Source organism: Gekko japonicus, unplaced genomic scaffold (assembly GCF_001447785.1).
Source record: "Gekko japonicus isolate JY-2015 unplaced genomic scaffold, Gekko_japonicus_V1.1 scaffold609, whole genome shotgun sequence".
Classification (NCBI taxonomy): domain Eukaryota; kingdom Metazoa; phylum Chordata; class Lepidosauria; order Squamata; family Gekkonidae; genus Gekko; species Gekko japonicus.
The window spans coordinates 712995-732508 of NW_015163106.1; the positions used below are offsets into that span (position 1 = coordinate 712995).

The window sequence follows — 19514 nt, forward strand, 5'->3', positions numbered from 1 at the left end:
CCATTCTTGTCCCCCTCCCTTCTAATGAATGGCTGGGTGACGAGCAAAAGGACCTGGGAAAAGTGTGTGTGTGTGTGTAACCCGAGCCTGCTTGTTTGTTCCTTCCTCCACCAGCAAAGCACGAGGAGATACAGAGCATGTCTTCTGGTCCGTGATCGTTCTTCCTCAGACAGACTTTTTCCTGTGAGAGGAAATCCAAAGAAAGTCACGTGATGGCCAGGAGATCCGCCTCCCTGCCTGCTCTGTTGATATGATGATTTCCCTTAAGTGGAAATGCCAGGTTGCCCCAGGGCAGGGTGCTCAAAGTCTTTCAGCATGCAAAAAAGAATGAGGCAATTGCGGGGAGGGGGTGTGGATAAAGAAGTAAAAATGAAAGAAATCCCAAGCCTGTTTAGCTACAAAGAGAGAGACTCGCTGTCTTTATGCTCCCTCTAAGCTGTGGAGTCCTGTGAGCAAAAGTTCTACTTTTTGTGAGCTACTCATAATAAAGTTGTGAGGGAGTGATTTGGCTACTGCAAAAATTAGTTTGCTCTGGAGCCATCCTTCCCGAGCTAAGAGAAAAATGTGTGAGCTGGAGGCTAAAAAACTGTGAGCTAGTTCACGCTAACTCAGCTTACAGGGAACACTGGTTGGATCATTGACTGAAGAGCAGCTCTGAGCATGTGCAGAGTGACTTTCCATCCATTACTGGGCCACTGTTGCCAGTTTCCGTAGATCTGAAATTAGGAGCCAGGCCAGCCAAATATGCTTGAACGCTTTCCAAGTGAACTTCAGCACATATTGTTGGCAAGAGAGAACCTAACAAAGATCAGATAGTTCCTTACCCTCATTGTGCTTGCCTAATGTAGGTTGTTATCTAAGAAAGGACTCTGCCTGTTCTGTTATTGTTTTATTGGGTTTGGAAAAATTGCCTGATGCAGGGGCATTGGATAGCAAAAAAAGGTCTAACTGTATACGTTTAGAACTAGCCCAGCTAGCCTTTATGGAATCCATTGCCAAGTAATGTAAATAGCTATAAGGGAGAAAGGGGCAGCTCAAACTCAGTGGCGGATTTCTAAAATGCAGGCCACAGTCTGTACTGGAACACACAACTATTGAGCCCCATACATGTGGTGGTGGTAATGCACTCTGCATATTCCCAGAGACAACCTGATCTTTATTACTGTATGTCATCACAGTTGGTTAGGGGCTGCTGAACCCTGTGTTTCTTATAATCCAGTGGAACTAAAATTTGTCTCTGTGAAATCCACCCAATATCTTGGTTTGTTACTAAAAAGTTAACTTGAAGGGCCAACCTGCACAATACGTTTTTAATGAGTGCTGAATGGAGAACCTGGATCCAGCTCACTTTCCCTGCAGTCACACAGAAGCCGCAAGAAACATCATTTTTAAAACCTCCAGGGGGCGCTGCTTCCGTTTTAACAATGCTGCAAAGTCCGTTTAATACACGAAGTCAGTCTAGTCAATTAATCACTCTATACAGTCCATTTGAAACAATGATTTATGTTGGCACCATTCATAAGGTCTCTATAAACCACCGTTACTAGAAGAATAAAGTTGCTGGAATCCTCTTAAAATTTACTGCAGGCAGAGGGTGTGGCCTTATGACACACTTCCGGTGATGTCAGGGGGTGTGGCCTTATGAGACACTTCTGGTGATGTCAGGGGGTGTGGCATATGCTAATGAGTTATGCTAATGAGTTCCCCTAGCTCTTTTTCTATGAAACGACCCCTGGATTGGTGTGACAAACTCCATATAGAGCTGCCCTTGAAAGCATTTTGAAAACTTCAACCGGTGCAGAATGCAACAGCCAATTTAATATCTGGGCCTGGCCACAGTTAATATATTCAGCCTACTTTGATTTCCCTTTACTGATTACCCATTTGTTTCCAGATCCATTTCAAGGTGCTGGTAGAGTAGCCAGTCTCCAGGTGGTGGCTGGAGTTCTCTAGCTTTTGCAACTGGTCTCCAGGTTATAGAGGTCAGTTCCCCAGCAGAAAATGGCTGCTTTAGGAGGTGAGCTCTATGGCATTATACCCCACTGAGGTCCCTCCCCTCCCCAACCACCTCCCCACAGGTGCCACGCCCCAAAATTCCAGGAATTTTCCCATCCCAGAGCTGGCAACCCTAGGTGCTGGTGCTTACTTTTAAAACCCTTCACAAACTGGGACCCATAGATCTGTAGTGCCAATTCTCTCAGGATATGATGACTTTGCTCTGTCCAACAGGGCCATTTGTCACAGAGCCACTTACCAGGGTGTATTCTGTTCCTGCCCAGATCCAGTCCCCCCCCCTGTTGTCAGCTCTCTGTTTTGGAATCCCTTCTCAGAGGAAGTGAGGCAGGCATAACAGCATTTAGAGGTTGCAAAACCATATTGTTTAGGAGGGCATTTGGAATGGGCTGAGTAGTTCTTTGGGCACAGTGTTACGGTTACCCTAGGATTAGGGTTCTGCCGCCAGCCATTTATTTGTTGTCATGCAATAAGGGATACGTGCATGTTGCCCAGCCGCACCTATGTCCAGGATCTTTTAGTCTATGTATAAACAACTGTGGTTGAAGGTGATGCCAAGGAAGGCAGACAGTTTCTTAATCACTAGATTAGTTTTACTGGATGTAAGACAGTAATCAGAAAAGAGAGGAAAGAAAGTTATTTTACTTTGCAATGTGAAATTAACAAGATAATATTAAGTGAGGCCTTTTGGAACCTGGTACTAATTCCTGGTAAAAAAAATATGCAGCTGCATATTGCCACGTGTACAGTGTGCAATAAGGAGGGAGAGGGGATACCTAAAATGGCTGAATGAGGGAATGCACACAAACCAATGGGAGAAGGGAGTGGATTAGAGGGGGGTAGGATTGTGCAAAAGGGATTTGGGGTGAATAGAGAAAGGAACTCATATCTTTGCCTGATTTTGAAGTGCTAGTGGTGTCTGCTTGATGACAAACAGCTTGGGGAAAGCTTATCCTAAGAGAAGTGTAAAATGGAGAGACTTTGGGGGTCTTATTTAACTTTAGGCTGCGGTCACACAGAGCATTAGGCATGCTAGAGGGACGGAAGAGCTCCCGTGGCGAAGCCGAGGCTTCCCGTGGAAGATGCGCGGTAAAAAAACTAGTACCTCGGAGGTACTAGTTTCCTGAAACCGCGGGGCAAGGGCGGGCATCTGATCGTGTTCTGGTGGTAGTTCCGGCGCCCGCCCATGTCCCCTCGCAAAAAGGGTTTTTTTTTCAAAGTCTCCATGGATGCGCACAAGCACCCAAGGGAGCATGCGTACATTTGAGTTTTAAAAAAACCCCAATCCCGTTTGCCCCACACCCTGCTTCTTTGCCGCGCTGCAGGACTGTGGAGTGATCGGCACCTCCCCCCTACCACGGGACCTCCACGGTAGGTCTGCTCAAGCAACCGTGTGGTTTTTAGCCCCGGGGCAAACAGCCACGCTCCCCCCCGCGCATTTTCCTGCCCATGTGCCCGCAGCCTTAATTTCCCCAGGGTTTTTGGATCATAAATTTCTTGGGAAGAAGAGCGAGAGATGTCCTGGGAGTCATATTACCTAAGAGGCATGAGATGGCAGCTTTCCTTGCTGATTAAATCAGGAAGGGTGATTGTGTTTTCTGATAGGACTGGATTTTCCTTGATGTTTTCTTATAGTGCACAAGCAATGGCCGTTCTGTGTAACTGCTTTATGGACTGACCCACCTGGTTGCAAGTCTGCCTTTTGTTTCTCAACTAATGTTTAGGTCTTGTGAGCCTATGCACCAAGTCATGGAGTCTGATGCATGCCTTTACCAGACCTTTTCACCAAAGGTGGGTTTTTTTTGCTGCCCAGCCCACCTTCAAATATAAGGCAGCTTCCTGTGTTTATCTCTACAAGATTCTTGCGCTCAAAGTAAATATGATCCAACCCCGTCTATTTCCTTCTACCGCCATGGCTTTATTATTTACATTATGCTCATGCAACAAAGATTGTGCCATGCAGGAGAAGCTGCCACCCTGCTGGGAGTAACTGGGAAAGGGTGATTACTGCGCCTGAAAAATGACTGCAATAGACTTTCAAAGGACCTGTCGTGTATTTCATGATAGCACCTCCCCATCTCATTGCATTTTTTAGATTAACCCATTTTTGCATTCAAGACATGAAGAGAAATGCTATTTGAATGATTGTTGGATGTAATAATTTATTTGTACTCTTTAGCTTTATTATCATTACAATAGTTGTTCAGATGCTTCCCCCCATTGGTTTCAGTTAGAAGCACATTTTCTACCCTGAAGTCTTTTTTTCTGACCAGTTGGGATTAAATTGATGGAGATTGTGCGTCATACCATAAGGATCCTTCAGGCTGAGTTTCAGGCAAAAAGGAAATTAAATTTATCACTAGAAGAAAGACAAGGGAGACATTTGACAAGCAGAAGAGCAGATTGAGTATAGGGAACTGTTTGGGACTCCACAAAAGCTTAAAGTTGCAAAACAATAGCAGTACAATGAGTACAACACAGAAACAAACAATGTGCAATCTCTCTGTGAGAAAAAGGTATTTGGCACAAACAAGGTGCCTAACAGTAATGGTTGACAGAATCACTGCACACAGAATGGATACTAATCAGCACATCCCTCTTTGGTGGTGAGGTCAATGCTTCCTTGTCACTTCCATTTTGTTGCTGGCTCATTCTGTCCCCTACTCACCCCTGCTCTGTCTCATGCTTATAGAACAGAAGTAGGCAGAGGAATACAATGGAATAATGACTCTCACTCATCATCTCAAAATGTGGTTAACTTTCCATTTCATGTTTGTCAAAATAACTTTAATAAAGAATGGGGTGTGTTTGGTTTGGACTATGATATGCTTCGTTTTGCATGTGCACCCTTACTATATGCTCAAGCTCTTGAAACTGGGGTTTACTAGTATATTCTAAAGCTACTTTCAGTGCTATCTTAAGTGGAATTATACTCTTTTAAACCCATTGAAGTTTTAACTGTTCAAAGAATTCTAAGAAGACAGTGAAGCCAAAATTCCCCTTATTCAAGTCATCTAAAAAAGAAAAATTAGCACTTGTAAGCTACTGTGAGCTGGGAAGAGGTGGTAGGAAGAATCATCCAAATAAGTAGGTAAGGGAGCATAGTTTGCAGATGGCAACAGATTATTTAGAGGATACAAGGTTTTTATTTATTTATTTAATTATTTAATTATATTTATACCCTGCCCTCCCCGAAAGCTCAAGGTGGCTAACAAGACGGCACGAATGCCAACATTAAAACAGATAAAAACAAGATAAAACAATATAATACAATCCAATAAAGTGTTGGTGATCCAATAAAGGTATCACGTCAATCATTTATCCCAAGATGGAGTTAATACCAAACCAGCATATGTTCCAGTAGCACTGTCATCCCTTCTCAATCCAGGGTCGTCTCTCACCTTGATGGTACCCACATGAATGGTGGTGGGGGGGTGCGATGGTGTAAAAATGATGAAGATGGAATGGTGGTGGCGGCGGCTCCTACATTTTCTTAACACATCTATTATGGAAAGGCTGTAATTTAGATTTAATTTTTTAAAAATAGCCCAGAATTTTCAGACTGTTGAATCACTCTTCTTTTCCTGTAGCATCAAGCTCTTCTTATCTCCTAATTTACAAGCCAGTGGTAAGTGTACCAAAAGAATAAGTCAGCAGAAGTTGATCAACCAGAAAAAGCTTTTTAATCCCCAAACCTCAAACAGTATTTCCATCAAATTTCATCTATACACTGAACTTCTTTGGCAGCCACAACTTTGGGCATTTTTTGTCCCACAGCCCAAACAGCAACCATAATTTCATTCCTCAGTTTAAAAGAACCCACTCAGACCATGAAAGTTCTAGTCAAGCCATAAATGCATGAAATTCTTTTCCAGCCCTTATTCTTCTAACTATATGCAAATCCTATTAAGTGTATCAAGCGTAAGGAAGTTATATAACCCTGTTCCAGAATTCAGCTGTCCAATTTTTCAGTGTCTTCATTGACTTCCAGTTTGTTTGCAGGCCCAATTCAAAGTGCTGATTTTAACCTTTACAGTCCTGAGCAGTATGATCCAGGACACATTAAATATAGTATTTTCCTTTTGGTTATATCATGAAAGTACAACACATTTTCAGTAATACTATAAATCTAAAAGATAATCCATGTAGAGAGAGAGAGACAGAGAATAAAAAGAGAAAATAAAGGGTATAATTTGCTGTAAAGCCTTATGCTTCAATAAGCTTGCCTTTTCATATCTGAATCTATCTGCTCATCAGGGCTTCCAGATGCATGCTCCCCACCATCTGAGTTTGCTGTGGGTACAAAGCAGTGCCTTCTTAGAGTGGTACTGGAGTTGCTGCCTCCATAACTCTTCCCTTTCGTGGCTCACCTTAAGATGACAGGTTTTATTTATTTCCATTTGGAGGGCATTTTATATATTTTCCGATGTTTTATCTGAAACTGTGATTTTAATCTGGACATGAGGTGCATTCAAGATCTTGGTTTTCGAAAGGCAGGATATAAATATTTCATAAGCAAACAAACAAGTATGCTACCTCTGGAGGAAGGAAAGAGAACAGATTTTCTTGGAACTAGTAAGCCTCTAAAAGTGTGCCAATTGTTGACTGTTTCAGAGACATGGGAAGACTTCCATAGAAACATGAAAAGTACAACATAAAGCAGCTCATCACTTCATCTACAGACAGGTTTAGCTGTCTTAGGTTTGTTTGATTGCTTAATTATGTGAGCCACTGAATTTAATTAACTCATCAAAGGTAATTTGGAAAGATCTCTTGAGGCTGAGAGAGCTTATATTGTGACTACCATTTGTATTTGCTAGTTGGGGACCATTTATCAGGGTTTTGTCATTTCATTCACATTTGCTGCAATCTTGTTTGAATGTCATTGTGTTTACTCACTATGAGGCTATTTGCTACAGTGTGCAGAATGACTTGCAAGAGATGAGGCCGCTGAAGGGGCACCTAGAAACAGGCCAACGTGCAGGATGTGTCACTTCTGACTGGCCAGGGGGACCTAGTGAAGAATGTCAAATTGCTCAGTTTATCATAAACAATTTTTGTTTTCAAAACTCTTTTGCCTTCCCCAAAGGGCTACTTATCTCCCAGTTAGGGTTGCCAGGTCCAACCTGTCAGCTGGCACGGGGGGATCCAGGCTCCTTCCCAGGATCTTCTGCCTCACATGGAAGTGACATCATCACATTGCTGACATTGGGGTGTGATGCTCTAGTTTTGGGGCAAAACTCTATGGTTTGTAGGCAATTTTACCATAGAGTTTTGCTCAAAAACTAGAATGTGGCCGTGTGACGTTGGCAACGTGATGACATCACTACCAGGTGACATCATCACATCACCTTTTGGGCCAGTTGGGTAGGGATTTTCCCATGCCAGCCAGCTGGCCAGCGGCATGGAAGCAACCCCCAAACACAGGGGCTCCCCCACCCCCGGCAAGGGTCTGGTAACCCTATTCCCAAGTGATTGTTGCAGGGTTTCCTTTGGACTTCATATGGAACAACATAAAAACAAAAAATACACACAATGAACTTTACCATCACAGTGCTAGAATCATGGAATTATGGAACTAAGGCGAGTCCTTAATAGCTTAGTGCCATAATTCTGTGATTCTAGCACTGTGATGGTAGAGTTTATTGTGTGTTTATTTTTTGTTTTTATGTAGTTCTATTGATAACTCATGGCCTGAACTACAACCCTCCTCCCAGGCAAAAACAAATAACACAGAAGAACATGAATTTCTATTTTAAAACAAAAGGGCAAAATAGTCCTGGCACAGAGCAAGAAGAGTGTCTTCCTAGGCAGGCAACAGCCGGCGGCAGACTTAATCCAAGACAGAGACAGACCAGAGCAGCCAGAGGTACACCAGCTCTCCAAATAATCTCCCTCTGAAATGGAGTCAAATTGCAGCCATGAAAAGAGCCAGTATAGTGTAGTAGTTAGGAGCATGGACTCTTATCTGGGAGAACTGGGTTTGATTCCCCACTCCTTCACATGCAGCTACTGGTGTGATCTTGGGTCAGTTACAAGTTCTTTCAAAGCTGTTCTCTCAGGAGCAGTTCTTGAAAGAGCTCTCTGGGCCCTACCTACCTCACAGGGTGTCTGTTGTGGGGAGGGGAAAGGAGACTATAAGCCACTCTGAGACTCCTTCAGGTAGTGAAGGGCAGGGTATAAATCTAATTTCTTCTTTTTCTTTTTTTCTTTTTACTCTTCTTGTCCATGCTCAGAAAGCTATGATCTATGAGAGAATTGTCATGATTGGTAATCCCATTTGCCTAGGAGAGATACTGCCTTTCTCCTCCAGCCTGTTGATCAGAAAATATCTAAAAGGGAGAAAAAGATGCCTGGGATCCTTAAAATCCCAGCCCCACATATTCTAAAATATTCCTGAATACTTCTAAAATATTTTGGATATGGATATTGGTATTCTTGAGAATTTCAAACATCATCTGGATATGGGAATGTACTCAGAAAATACTGATATGGTATGTTGTGGAAAATACATATTTGGCCCAGAAATATCTGAACACACATCTTTATCTTTGTCTGAACGTATTTATCATAGTTTGGAGCAACTGGAAACAATGGCTTTAGTTTGCTTTCCATTGTCCTCCCATTCCTTGCCCACTACATTTCAAATCACCAGAGTATTGGGCAATAAAGTAGTAGCTTACAGGATGAAGCCATTAATTTGTCAGGTACACTTTAAATACTTTCAGTCCTCCTGTCTTTGTCTCAGCCAGTTTTTAGTCTAATACGTGTCACTCCTCAAAATGGTGCTGGTTGTCAAAGATGCTGTGGACATCAGATTCTATAGAAGTTTTCTTTCTCCTTTGTCTCCAAAAAAGAATATGTTTGAATGCAGCATGAAGGCAATCTGTAATTCACATTGAGAAGGTGACAGAATTTCAGGGTTAGTTCACAATAAATGATAAAATAATAAAAATAGCTTTTGGGTTATACCACTTACAGCTGCAGGGATCACAAGGTTAAATGCTTCTGCACATTCTATCTTTTAACCTGGCCTTCTCCTGCTGTCCTAGTTTTGTATGCAGTGATTTTTTAAAAATATTTTTCCTTGATTTGCTTTTGGTCGTGCACCTGCAGTCTTAGGGTGTGGTCACACGGTCATTTTGATTGGGGTTCAAGACTGTTCTCTCTTGTTCCTGCCCACCCCACGAGTGAAGCTGTGGTGGGCAGCAGGAGGTGTGGAGTGGAAAGTTGTTGGGGGAGGTGTCAGGGAAGGAAGCGCCCAGCAGGCTTGCAGGTGAGCCCCCCCTTCCAAGGAGACACTGGCAAGCTGGCAGAGATCATGAGCTGAGGTTGCCCCGGGCACTCTTCTGGGCAGACCCAAGAAGCTGCCGAAAGCTGCGAAATGGTGAAGACCACAAACCTTGGGAAGTGAAGATGTCTCTCCCTCCCTGCCCGTGTTCCTCCCTGGCGTGTCCACCTCTGTTGTGGCTCCTCTCATTCACCGAAAATGGTGGTGTATGTGTGTGTGTGTCTAAGGGTGGGGAGGTGAGGGCGAGGCTGCTACAGCCGACAGGGAGTAGTGGTGGTGGCAGAGGTTTGGGTGCTGGAGGAGAGGAGGCAGTAGCAGCCTTACCCCATCCCCAGTTGATCTGCTGCCGACACCACCGGCTAGCCCACTCGTGCATTTAGGTGCTCCTCCAAGCACCGATGAAGCTTCGTCTAATTTTTTGGCATCTGCCTGGCTGTTTTCCTCCAGAAAAGGTTACCCGGCTTGCCAGCAGCGTGGAGCTGGGACTGGAGGCGAGCAGGGGGAGGAAGTGCCAGACGGGCTGGCAGGCGAGGTGGAGAGAGAGGGGCCGGCTGCATCTAGACGGTGCCCAGAGCCTCCTCCAGCAATGCTTCCGGTTCGGGGAGGGATGGTGTGATCATCTCAACCCGAAGAAATTATACTGGGAACAAATCGCAATTTCCTTGCCATGTCACCACGGCCTTAATTGCTACAAGCCAGGAAAAGATGAACTACATGCCACAGGCCAGAAACAGATGAACTAATAAATTGTTGAACAAAATTTGAGTCCAGTGGCACCTTTAAAACCAACCAAGTTTTATTCAAAGTGTAAGCTTTTGTATGCAAAAGTTCTTCAAGGGTTATTTACAGGAAAAAGGAGGACAGGGGCAGCCATTAGGAGGGCCCACTTAGAGCCAAGATGTATATGCAGAGCTGAAATTGGATCAGGTGGCTGGTAAGATCAATGGATAGCAGCAAATTAGCATGTAAATGCAAGAGTTAACAAAAAGAATGAAGCTGGAGTCCAGCTGTACCCCCAAGAAATGGCTCAATCCTGTGTACATGGGAGAACAGAGAGTACACTGGGTTGAGCTTGGTTCGTCTTGGGAGTACTGCTGGACTCTAGCTGCATTCTCACATCTTTTTGTTAACTCTTGCATTCATGTGCTAATTTACTGTTATTCATTGGTCTTACCGACCACCTGATCCAATTTCAGCTCTCCATATGCATCTTGGCTCTGAGTGGCCCCTCCTAACAGCTGCCCCCACCCTCTTTTTTGCTGTAAGTAGCCCCTGAGGAGATTTGTCTGAAGAAGTGTGATTTGCACATGAAAGTTTACACTTTGCATAAAACTTTGTTGGTCTTAAAGGTGCGACTGGACTCAAACTTTGTTCTGCTGCTTCAGACCAACAAAGCTACCCCCTGATTTTTTCTTTATAAACTGTTCTCTGATGTTTTTATTTATTCATTAACTTACTTATTCTCTGCTGCCTTTCTACCCAAACAGGCATCAAAAGTTCAAAACATTAAAACATTTCAACATTAAAACATCAAGACATTAAAACATAATTTAAAATATAAATGTCTATAAAATGTTTAAACAATTCAATAAAACATATAAACACTTAAACACAAAAACAACACAATGAGGGAGAAGGGCCCATAACAGTTAGTGGAGGGATGCAAAGCAAAAATTTTAAAAAGGCTTCACATGCTGGCAGAAGGCAATAATAGAGGGAGACAGAAAAACCTCCCTGGGGAGGGAGTTCCAAAGTTTGGGCACCATGAATGAGAAGGCCATTTCTTTATTTACCACCCATCTAGCTTCCGTTGGTGGAGGCACTCGAAGCAGGGCATCCGAAGATGATCAATATGAATGTGGGAGTACTTATGCTGTCCCCAAGCCATATAGAGCTTTAAAAGTCAAAAACAGCACCTTAAATTGGGCCCAGAATCAAATCAGGAACCATGGTAGATGAGAAAAAGTGTGGTGATAAGAGTTTCTGTGAATATTCAAGTCAATATTCTGGTGGCAGCATTCAGTACCATCTGTAGTTTTTGGACAGTCTTCAAGGGCAACTCTATATAACCGAACCAAGAGGTTACCAGGGCATACAACACAGAGGCAAGATCTTTCCCAGGAAGGGCTGAAGCTGGTGAAATGCACCCCTGATCACCACTGCTACCTGTTTCTCTAACAGGAGGCCCAGGTCCGACAGCACTCCCCAAGCTACAAACCTGCTCCTTTAGTAGGAGTGCAACCCCATCCAGAACAGGAGATAGTCCAATTCCTGGGTCAAGCCTTCTCCCTATCAGTAGCACACCCATTGTGTCAGGATCAGGTTTCAGTTCATCAGCGTTTATCCATTCTAGAACTGCCTCCAGATACCTGTTCACAGTTTCCAGAGCCTTCCTGGGATCTGCTGAAAGCACAAGATACAGATATTAAGCAGAGTATGATGTGCTTTTCTCACTATAAGAGGCAATATGCATGTTTAGATTATGCATTTTGTGGTTTGATTTTAATAACATTTTAGGGTTGTCACTTTAAAAGAGAGAACTCCATTTTTAATAGCTATGTGACTAGCAGCCCAGTATATGAAGTTCTGTATCATATGAAGCGGAGATAGAATAACGGAGGGAAATTTCTTATGGTAAAATTCTGTTTGTCAAACTGCTGTTAAAGTCACAGCAGCCCAGTCAGGAAAAAAAGGTTGGCAGAAAGTTCATTCATACATTGCCCATATTAATCCTGGTCTTTTCAAATTTGTAAATAGCTGTTTTGACACAGGCCCTTCAGATGTTAGATGTGAAATCAAGTCATGTCATGATACAATGCTAAAACAATATTTGTTTCTCTCTGTTCCATTAGAATGATTATAGGAAGTTATCTATGCAATGCAAGGACTTTGTGGTGGGTGTGCTGGATCTCTGCAGGGACACTGAAGAAGTGGAGGCAATTCTGAATGGAGATGTGAATATTCAAGCATGGCCTGAGCCCCACCGCCCAAGTCTGAGCAGAATCAAGCTGGCCATTAAATATGAGGTCAAAAAGGTAAGTTCCACCCTGTCCCGGTTTTGTCCTGTTTCCTTTTTTTTTTTTTAAGGGATATAAATTGATACCCACAGAAATTAGATAGGCTCTTCCAAAGCTCACAGGTCCGCTTTGCTTTGTGTGGTGTGCTTTTTGAGAGCAGGGCCACAGCTCAGTAGCAGAGCACAAGCTTTGAATGTGAAGGTTTTAGGATTAATCTCCAGCAGAGCTGGAAAACGTTGTTCCCTAAAACCCGGGTGCTTTTGCTACAGTGAGACAGTAGCAGGCAAGATAGTATAAGGCAGCTTCTTGTGTTCTTTTCTGCTGACTTCAGTTCAGAGCATATAAACTAAAATTAAAATGCCATAAGCAACTTATGTCAAGTGGTAATAGCAGGGAAGCAGATTGTAGGAGTGCCTCTGAGCACTGTGTTATGGACCTAAAAAGGCAAGATCAGAATTAGATGTTCATAGCATGTAGAGTCTCTTTTAATGGAATTGCCATTATTGGCCTATTATGCATGGGTGTTTTGCCTCACTTTCACTGTGCATGTCCATCAGGTTTTCTTTTTGGTTCTGCATTGATTTCCTCCCATTCAGCACTCAGTTCGCTTTCTGATTGCTGTTTTTCCAGGTTTTCTGAGAGTGGTTTTGTGCTGATTTCCCCCTTGTTTTGCTTCCAAGCGGAAGGTAATTCAAGAGCATACAGATTCTCTTGGATTTTCCACCGCCCCTTTGCTGCCCCTCGAAGGTCGCTCCCTGCCCACATCAAGGTTGCAAGGTTGTTCCACCCACTCTGTACCTTCCACCATTCATTGATGTGTCCCACACAGTTTTACATTTAAAATTTTCCCCCAGTGATCTGAGTCTAGCATTATGAGACTAATGTTAGTCTTATGCCGCTTGTTAAAAAAAGGAAAGGAAAGGCCCCCAAGTGGACTGCCCTCCTGCTGCCCAGAGAAGCCAAACTTGGAGCAAATCTCCCCAGGATTAATGGAAGGCAGCCCACAATCCCAAAATGTGCTTTGACCATCAGGTTGCCAGCAGGCTCTTTTGCTGAGCCAGCACTCTCAGATCACCCTGCTGTGCCACTAACTGACAATGGCCATGGATTACTGAAAGCAGAAGGGCTTCCATGCTATGTTCCCTGTAAGCTGTGAAGTCTTGCGAGCAAAAATTCTACTTTGTGAGCTACTAGCATTAAAGTTGTGAGTGAGAGGTCTGACTACTGCATAAATTAGTTTGCTCTGGAGCCGTCCTTCCTAAGCGAAGACCCAAAAAAAGTGTCAACCAGAGGCTAAAAAACTGTGAGCTAGCTCACACTAACTCAGCTTCAAGGGAACACTGGCTCACATCCCTCCTTCCTTCTTTCACACATCCTCTCAGGTTCTTTGTTCTGCAGCTCTTCCACAATCCAGGGAGATGATCCCTGATTTTTCCACCAAATTAGAAACATCCTAATGATTTTCATACACAGCATAGGTCAGTTTTTGACACTTGTACTCAGTAAGTAGGGTTGTGGACTCCAGGTTGAGACATTCCTAGAGATTTGGAGGTGGAGCTTGGGGAAGACAGGACTTTGCAATCTTAAATAAATTGGATCTGTGTCGAAAGAAAGTCTTGTCAATCTCAACATTGGAAATGGAAGCTGCAATAGGGCAATTCTGTGATTTTTAATAAAACCTTGGGCACCATCCCCCACAAATCACAAGTGACATTCCAACCCAATTTAGAAAAGTACATTTAAAAAAAAATGTAGCTGCAGAATAAATACACTGGAGGAAAAAGAATGGTGCATTAGAGAGGCACACAATCTGAAATCAAGATTAAAGGCCTCCTGCTCCAAAAATCTGCAATAAGATGTGCATGCATAATGGGCCATTGTCTTCTTCACTCCTACCTACATATTATGTTTGGGTTGATCCTGGGCTCCCCACTCTGACTTCCAGTCAGACATTAGCTGAGACTTCTCTGCTGTGGTCAGCTCCCTGACCTGACCTGAGTCAGAAGACTGTAGCATGTGGGGAGAAAGTGTCTCAGACCAAAAACAGCCCTGGGGGGCACTATTTGCTCATCTCTGGGCTGCACGTGTACTGACGGGTTTCCCCAGTGCGGAAGTGCTTATTCACTAGGCTGTCTGGTTTACACCAGGAATGGCCAACTGATGATCCATGAGGTAGATTACACACCTGAATCACGTCCTACCTGTTTTTAACTAAGATACATTAAAGAGCTGCCTAAAACAAGAAAAACATTCTCAGAATATAAAAAGTTAGAAATATTGCATACTTTGTCTGCACATTTCTCCTGGGTTTAGCATGTAACATTTAAATGATATGTAAATCTTCATATTTTTAGATAATGCTATGTATGAGTGCCTTTGTTTCTTAACTGGAATCCTTTCTTGCTTGATGTCACCAGTTTTCCTAGAGAGTTTACCTAATTGTAACATGATCAGTGTAAGCAACAAAATGGTCCTTGGAAAAGAGAGTGACCGCTAAATATGCAGAAGTTTCCCATCTCTGATTTTAGCTAAGACTCTGCAAATAATTATTTGTCTGATAGTGAGGACCTCTAATGTTAGCCAAGAGAGAGAGAGAGAAACTGAAAATAAAAGTGACTCAGAAAAAGGGAAATAGACCATTAAGGGTAAGGGAAATCACTTCGCTTTAGTTGCACATGTTAAGCTGTTTTGTATTTTAGGCATGTTTATGCAAATGGGTCATTTTTTCTGGGTTCAGATTAATGATTTGTACAATGTACTATGATGGAAATTGGGCTACTGTAAGAGGGCTATAGGAGCATTCCAAATTTTGTAGCTAACATCTGCTCTGTCTTTTCCCTCCAACTGCCACCACCTGCTTAGTTCTGCCTCTCAACAGCTGTGGCCAGAGGCGTCTCTTCCTGTTATCAAAGCAATTAGTTCAAACTGTAGTACTGCATGACCCTCCATCTGAATTCTCTGAGTTCCTGACGTTATCCATGGTTTCTATTGCTGGATAGAGGGGCTGTTATTTTCACTACTGGGAGGGAGAACGGAATGTGGGAAACGAGGGGGGATCACAAATGCTAATGTCAAAAGTGTAAGATTTGGAAAATTAGCATGGCTCAGATTTCTGCTGAAAGTTTCAGCTTTGCTAATGCTTTGAAGTTTCCTTAGCAGGAGACTCTTTTGTATGCATTCAAAAAATTTCAGCTTTGCCCATAAAACCTAGGTGGGTTTTCCCCCATGGAAGTTTGTGCTTCGTGGGAATATGGGAAATTTTTCCTATGTTTGACATAAAATATCTGAAAGAAGTAGACATGCCAGACTGCAGGTAGGACTGGGGATCCCCTGGAATCACAACTCATCTCTAGACTACAGAGATCAGTTCCCCTGGAGAAAATTAATGTTTTGAATGGTGGGCTCTGTGGCACTGTACTCCACCAAGGTCCCTGTCCTCCATGGGCTCCATCCCCAAATCTCCAGGAGACTCCCAACCTGGATCTGGCAACCCTATCCCCCATCCCCCGCAGGTGGCCAGGGGGGACCTGGAAACCCTAGAAAGGAGGGAATGTGTAGTATAGTTTTGCATTTGTGCATTTTGTGGGTTGCTCTGTGCTACCTGAAAGTCTGAACAGCCAAGCAAAGTACTGTCTAGTTCCTCTCGCCAAATATTTCAGACTGGCACCTTTAGTAGTCCGACCACATGCTTTGTAAATCCTACGCACTAAACTAAAGGAATGCAGTGAGAGACAGAGAGTGGGCAGTGGGTTGAGAAAGGGGGAGGAAGGATTTAGGCATAACAGTGTTTCTTCTTAGCCTTTGAAACAACAAAGCAAAAATAGTGCTGTCTGGTAAGAGAAGGCAAGACAGAATTCCTTAAAAGTTTTGATCCACACCTCCCTGAAACATGTATATGTAAACAAAATACTAGCAGAAAACATATTTCTTGATTTTTGATTCCCTTGAGAAACCAGCTGAATGTTCCAAGACATAGCATGGTTAAGGAGTTTTAATTATAGCGATACTAGGGATATCCTGTATTGTTCCCTGTGTAGTTTATATCAGAACCACTTTATAGTTTCACAGTGTGTTTCTAACTCTCAAAAACTATGGTTGCCAAGTCTGGCTTGGGAAATTCCTGGAGATTTTGGACCTGTGCTTGGGGAAGGAGGAGTTTGAGATGAGAGAGCTCAGCAGGGATGTGATATAACAACCTGTGATGTCACATCCAGGTCAAAGATTCTCCAACACTTCTGCTTTCTGTGAGGTCATTTCCTCCTGCCAAAATTCAATTTTTAAATTTATTCCTCGTCCCTCTGCCTATTCCTCTAACATTACATTACTTGTAGGTTTTGGTATTGCATGTTCCTTGTGTCATTCTAGCCCTTTGATCTGAAATATTTGTATTGGTATAACTGGTTTCTATTCGGGCTGCACAAGAAGGCAGCCCCAAGTCGAGCCAGCAGGAGCAGTCTGCTCCCTAATGACACAGCTGATCCTTGGACAAAGTAGAAGCCCGACAAACAGCTGGGAGGCAGGACCAGATTGTTTTTGGATCTTACTAGTAATTCCCAGATATATCCAGGATTTTGTCAGGATTTTTCTTTGTTTCCCTGAGAAAATCCAGATACATTTGGGATGCCAAAATATAGCCAAAAAATACTGACAAGGTATTTCAAGTATATTTTCGGCTTGGGTAGATCAAAACACATACCCCTAGTCTTAATTCTAAGAAAGTTCCAGGCTCCATCTTGAGTTTGGTAACCATACAAAGTACAGATCCTAGTACTGTAGCCTGCTGGAGCCACAACTGCCCCTCAGCTTCTTTTGCAGGTAAAGTGCCCTGTATATAATGATGTTTCCTCTCAGATGATTCAGAACATTTAGGATCTGTATTTGGGCCATGTATATGATGTTTTCATTTGATCCAGGAGACATCTTTTGGATTACTTCATTGTGTTGCAGTGGCTGCAAGGTGCTGTGGATAGTGACCCAAGATTACAGCAAGCTCTCTGGTTTCCATGCTTTTTTAGCTAGCTAATGAACTTTTTAAAAAAAGATAGCTGGTTGCTCTGCCTAATGAGCAGTGGAGATCACAGCTGGCTTTAGTCAGCAAAGTTCACAACTCTGAGACAGTCTTTTAACAATGGTGACTGAAAGGAGCAAAATCATTAAGATAAGTAACTTGCACAGCAGTAAACCAAACCAAATGGGTTCTCACTGTGCATAATTAACAGGCACTTTCATAGTATAGAGAGTTGATCTACATCTTGCTTCTTGTAGCAGAGGACTTTAAAATTCTCTGTATAACTCTGGAGTATAATATTTGATGGCTTTAAATAAAACTATGCTATCATGACCCTCTTGCCACCAAAATACTGGTGGGATGACTACCAAAAGAATGCAGCTATTTGCATTGCAGAGAGGAGGGCTGCATTAGAATGGGTGATCTTCTTCAGGAAAATGTTGGCAATGTGATAAGGATTGTTAATTTGATAGAGAAGTGTGGAGTTATCATGCAGTTCAGAAGTACTTTAACTAGGTCATGGGTGCATGTTTTATTCAGGGCCATTTGAAGTTTTTCTTTGTCATCCCAAGCAAAGTACAATGTCTTACCAACCAAATTCCATTAGTTTCTGAACAGTACAACAAGTATTTATTTAAAATAACCAACAATTTTATGATAAAGATGCAAGTCCAGTAGTGTCTTAAAGACCAACAAGATTTCCAGGGTATAAGCTTCTGAGAGTCAAAGCTCTTGATATCAAATGTGAAAGTGAAACTACAATTTTGTGAGATATTGGGCCATTACTCATGCACATCTTATTGCAGATTTTCAGAGCAGTAAGCCTTTAATCTTGACTTCAGATTCTGTGCCTGCCTTGCACACCACTATTTTTCCACCAGTGTATTTCTTCTGCAGCTACACTGAAAAAACCCACACTTTTCTAAATCAGGTTGGAAAGTCACTTGTGACGTGTTGGGTGTGGCATCCAATTTTTAAAAATTTATGCAGTTGCCCTATTGCAGCTGCACAGTAGTATCCAGCAAGCACCTTCCATTTAAATCCTTGTGGTTCAGGTTTTGCACATGCATTTCAGTGTTCGTTCCTTTAATGAAAGGGAACAGAAAGGAATGCAGGCAAAGGGGGAAAGGCCACTGTTGAAACTAACCAGACTTTTTCTGAAACTGACAAGCAGCTGTGAAGCCCTGTTTTCCATATTGCTGAGCACTAAGGGATTTTCTGCTGTGCTATCGGCCATTTTGAAAAATGGGAGTCCCATAATCTCATAATATGGGGAAACGTGTTGAGTGTACAGAATGCACAATAGAACCCACTGACATTCGCACTGCAAGTGTTGGCTCTGTGTTTGTGTGTGTGTGTGCATGCCTGTGCAAAGTCAGCTGCAGCTCCACCAGGATTTGCAAAGGGCTGCAATTTGTATGGGGGAAGAGTCCTCTGGCAGATGCTCTAGAGAACTTTTTTAGTCTTGTGCCACTAATTTGAAAGAATGGGAGGTATTTTCAATTATGCCCTAGCTCAGCTGCATAGTAACGCTAATTTCCTGTCCTTCCTTGAAGATCTGCATGGTTTTCTCTTTGTGGCTCTCTAATCTGAGCCTGCACACTGATTGTGATCCTGGCAGTTTTTTAAAGCCAAATGGATCGAGCCCAAGTGATTCTTAAGTTCAGCAGTTTGTGTTCACTAAAGCATTAAAGGGGAAAATGTTTTCAAAGCTTAAGGCTTCCCATCCCAGTGTCTCTATTTACATCTCATGTCACTTTCATTCCACACTGACGATTCCCCCTTTATTTTGTTTGCATGCAGCACTGAAAGCTCTCTCTCTCTCTTTTTTTTTTTGCACTGGGGACACTGCTGTTTGCCTCCTCTCTGATCCCCCTTTTTAAGTCAATACCAGCAGTCAACTAAACATTGTGCAGCTCCTTTTAAACTTCCCCGGTCATTTTATTCTTTTATTGAGCGATCCGAGACTAGCGATAGTCTCATATTGCTAGACTCATGTTGCTTGTAAAAAAAAACTTTAAAATTTTAAAACGAGGGAAAATGGAGCTTGTACACCGATGAAGGAGGGAGGATGCAGAAGATGCATAGTGGGTGGAATAACCTCAATGTGGGCAGGGAGTGACCTTCGAGAGGCAACAAAAGGGCAGTGGGAAAATCCGAGGGAGTCTGTACGCTTTTGAATTAC

The 19514-nt window shown here is 42.9% G+C and overlaps 1 protein-coding gene across 1 annotated transcript in view; it reads left to right on the forward strand.

Moving 5' to 3' along the window:
• TRPC7 (transient receptor potential cation channel, subfamily C, member 7) overlaps window positions 1–19514 on the forward strand; it is a 188570-nt gene that overhangs the window by 55486 nt on the left and 113570 nt on the right. The window contains exon 2 of the mRNA XM_015406784.1: window positions 12157–12339. Within this exon, the coding sequence (XP_015262270.1) occupies window positions 12157–12339 (183 nt within the window). The remainder of the gene's footprint in view (window positions 1–12156; window positions 12340–19514) is intronic.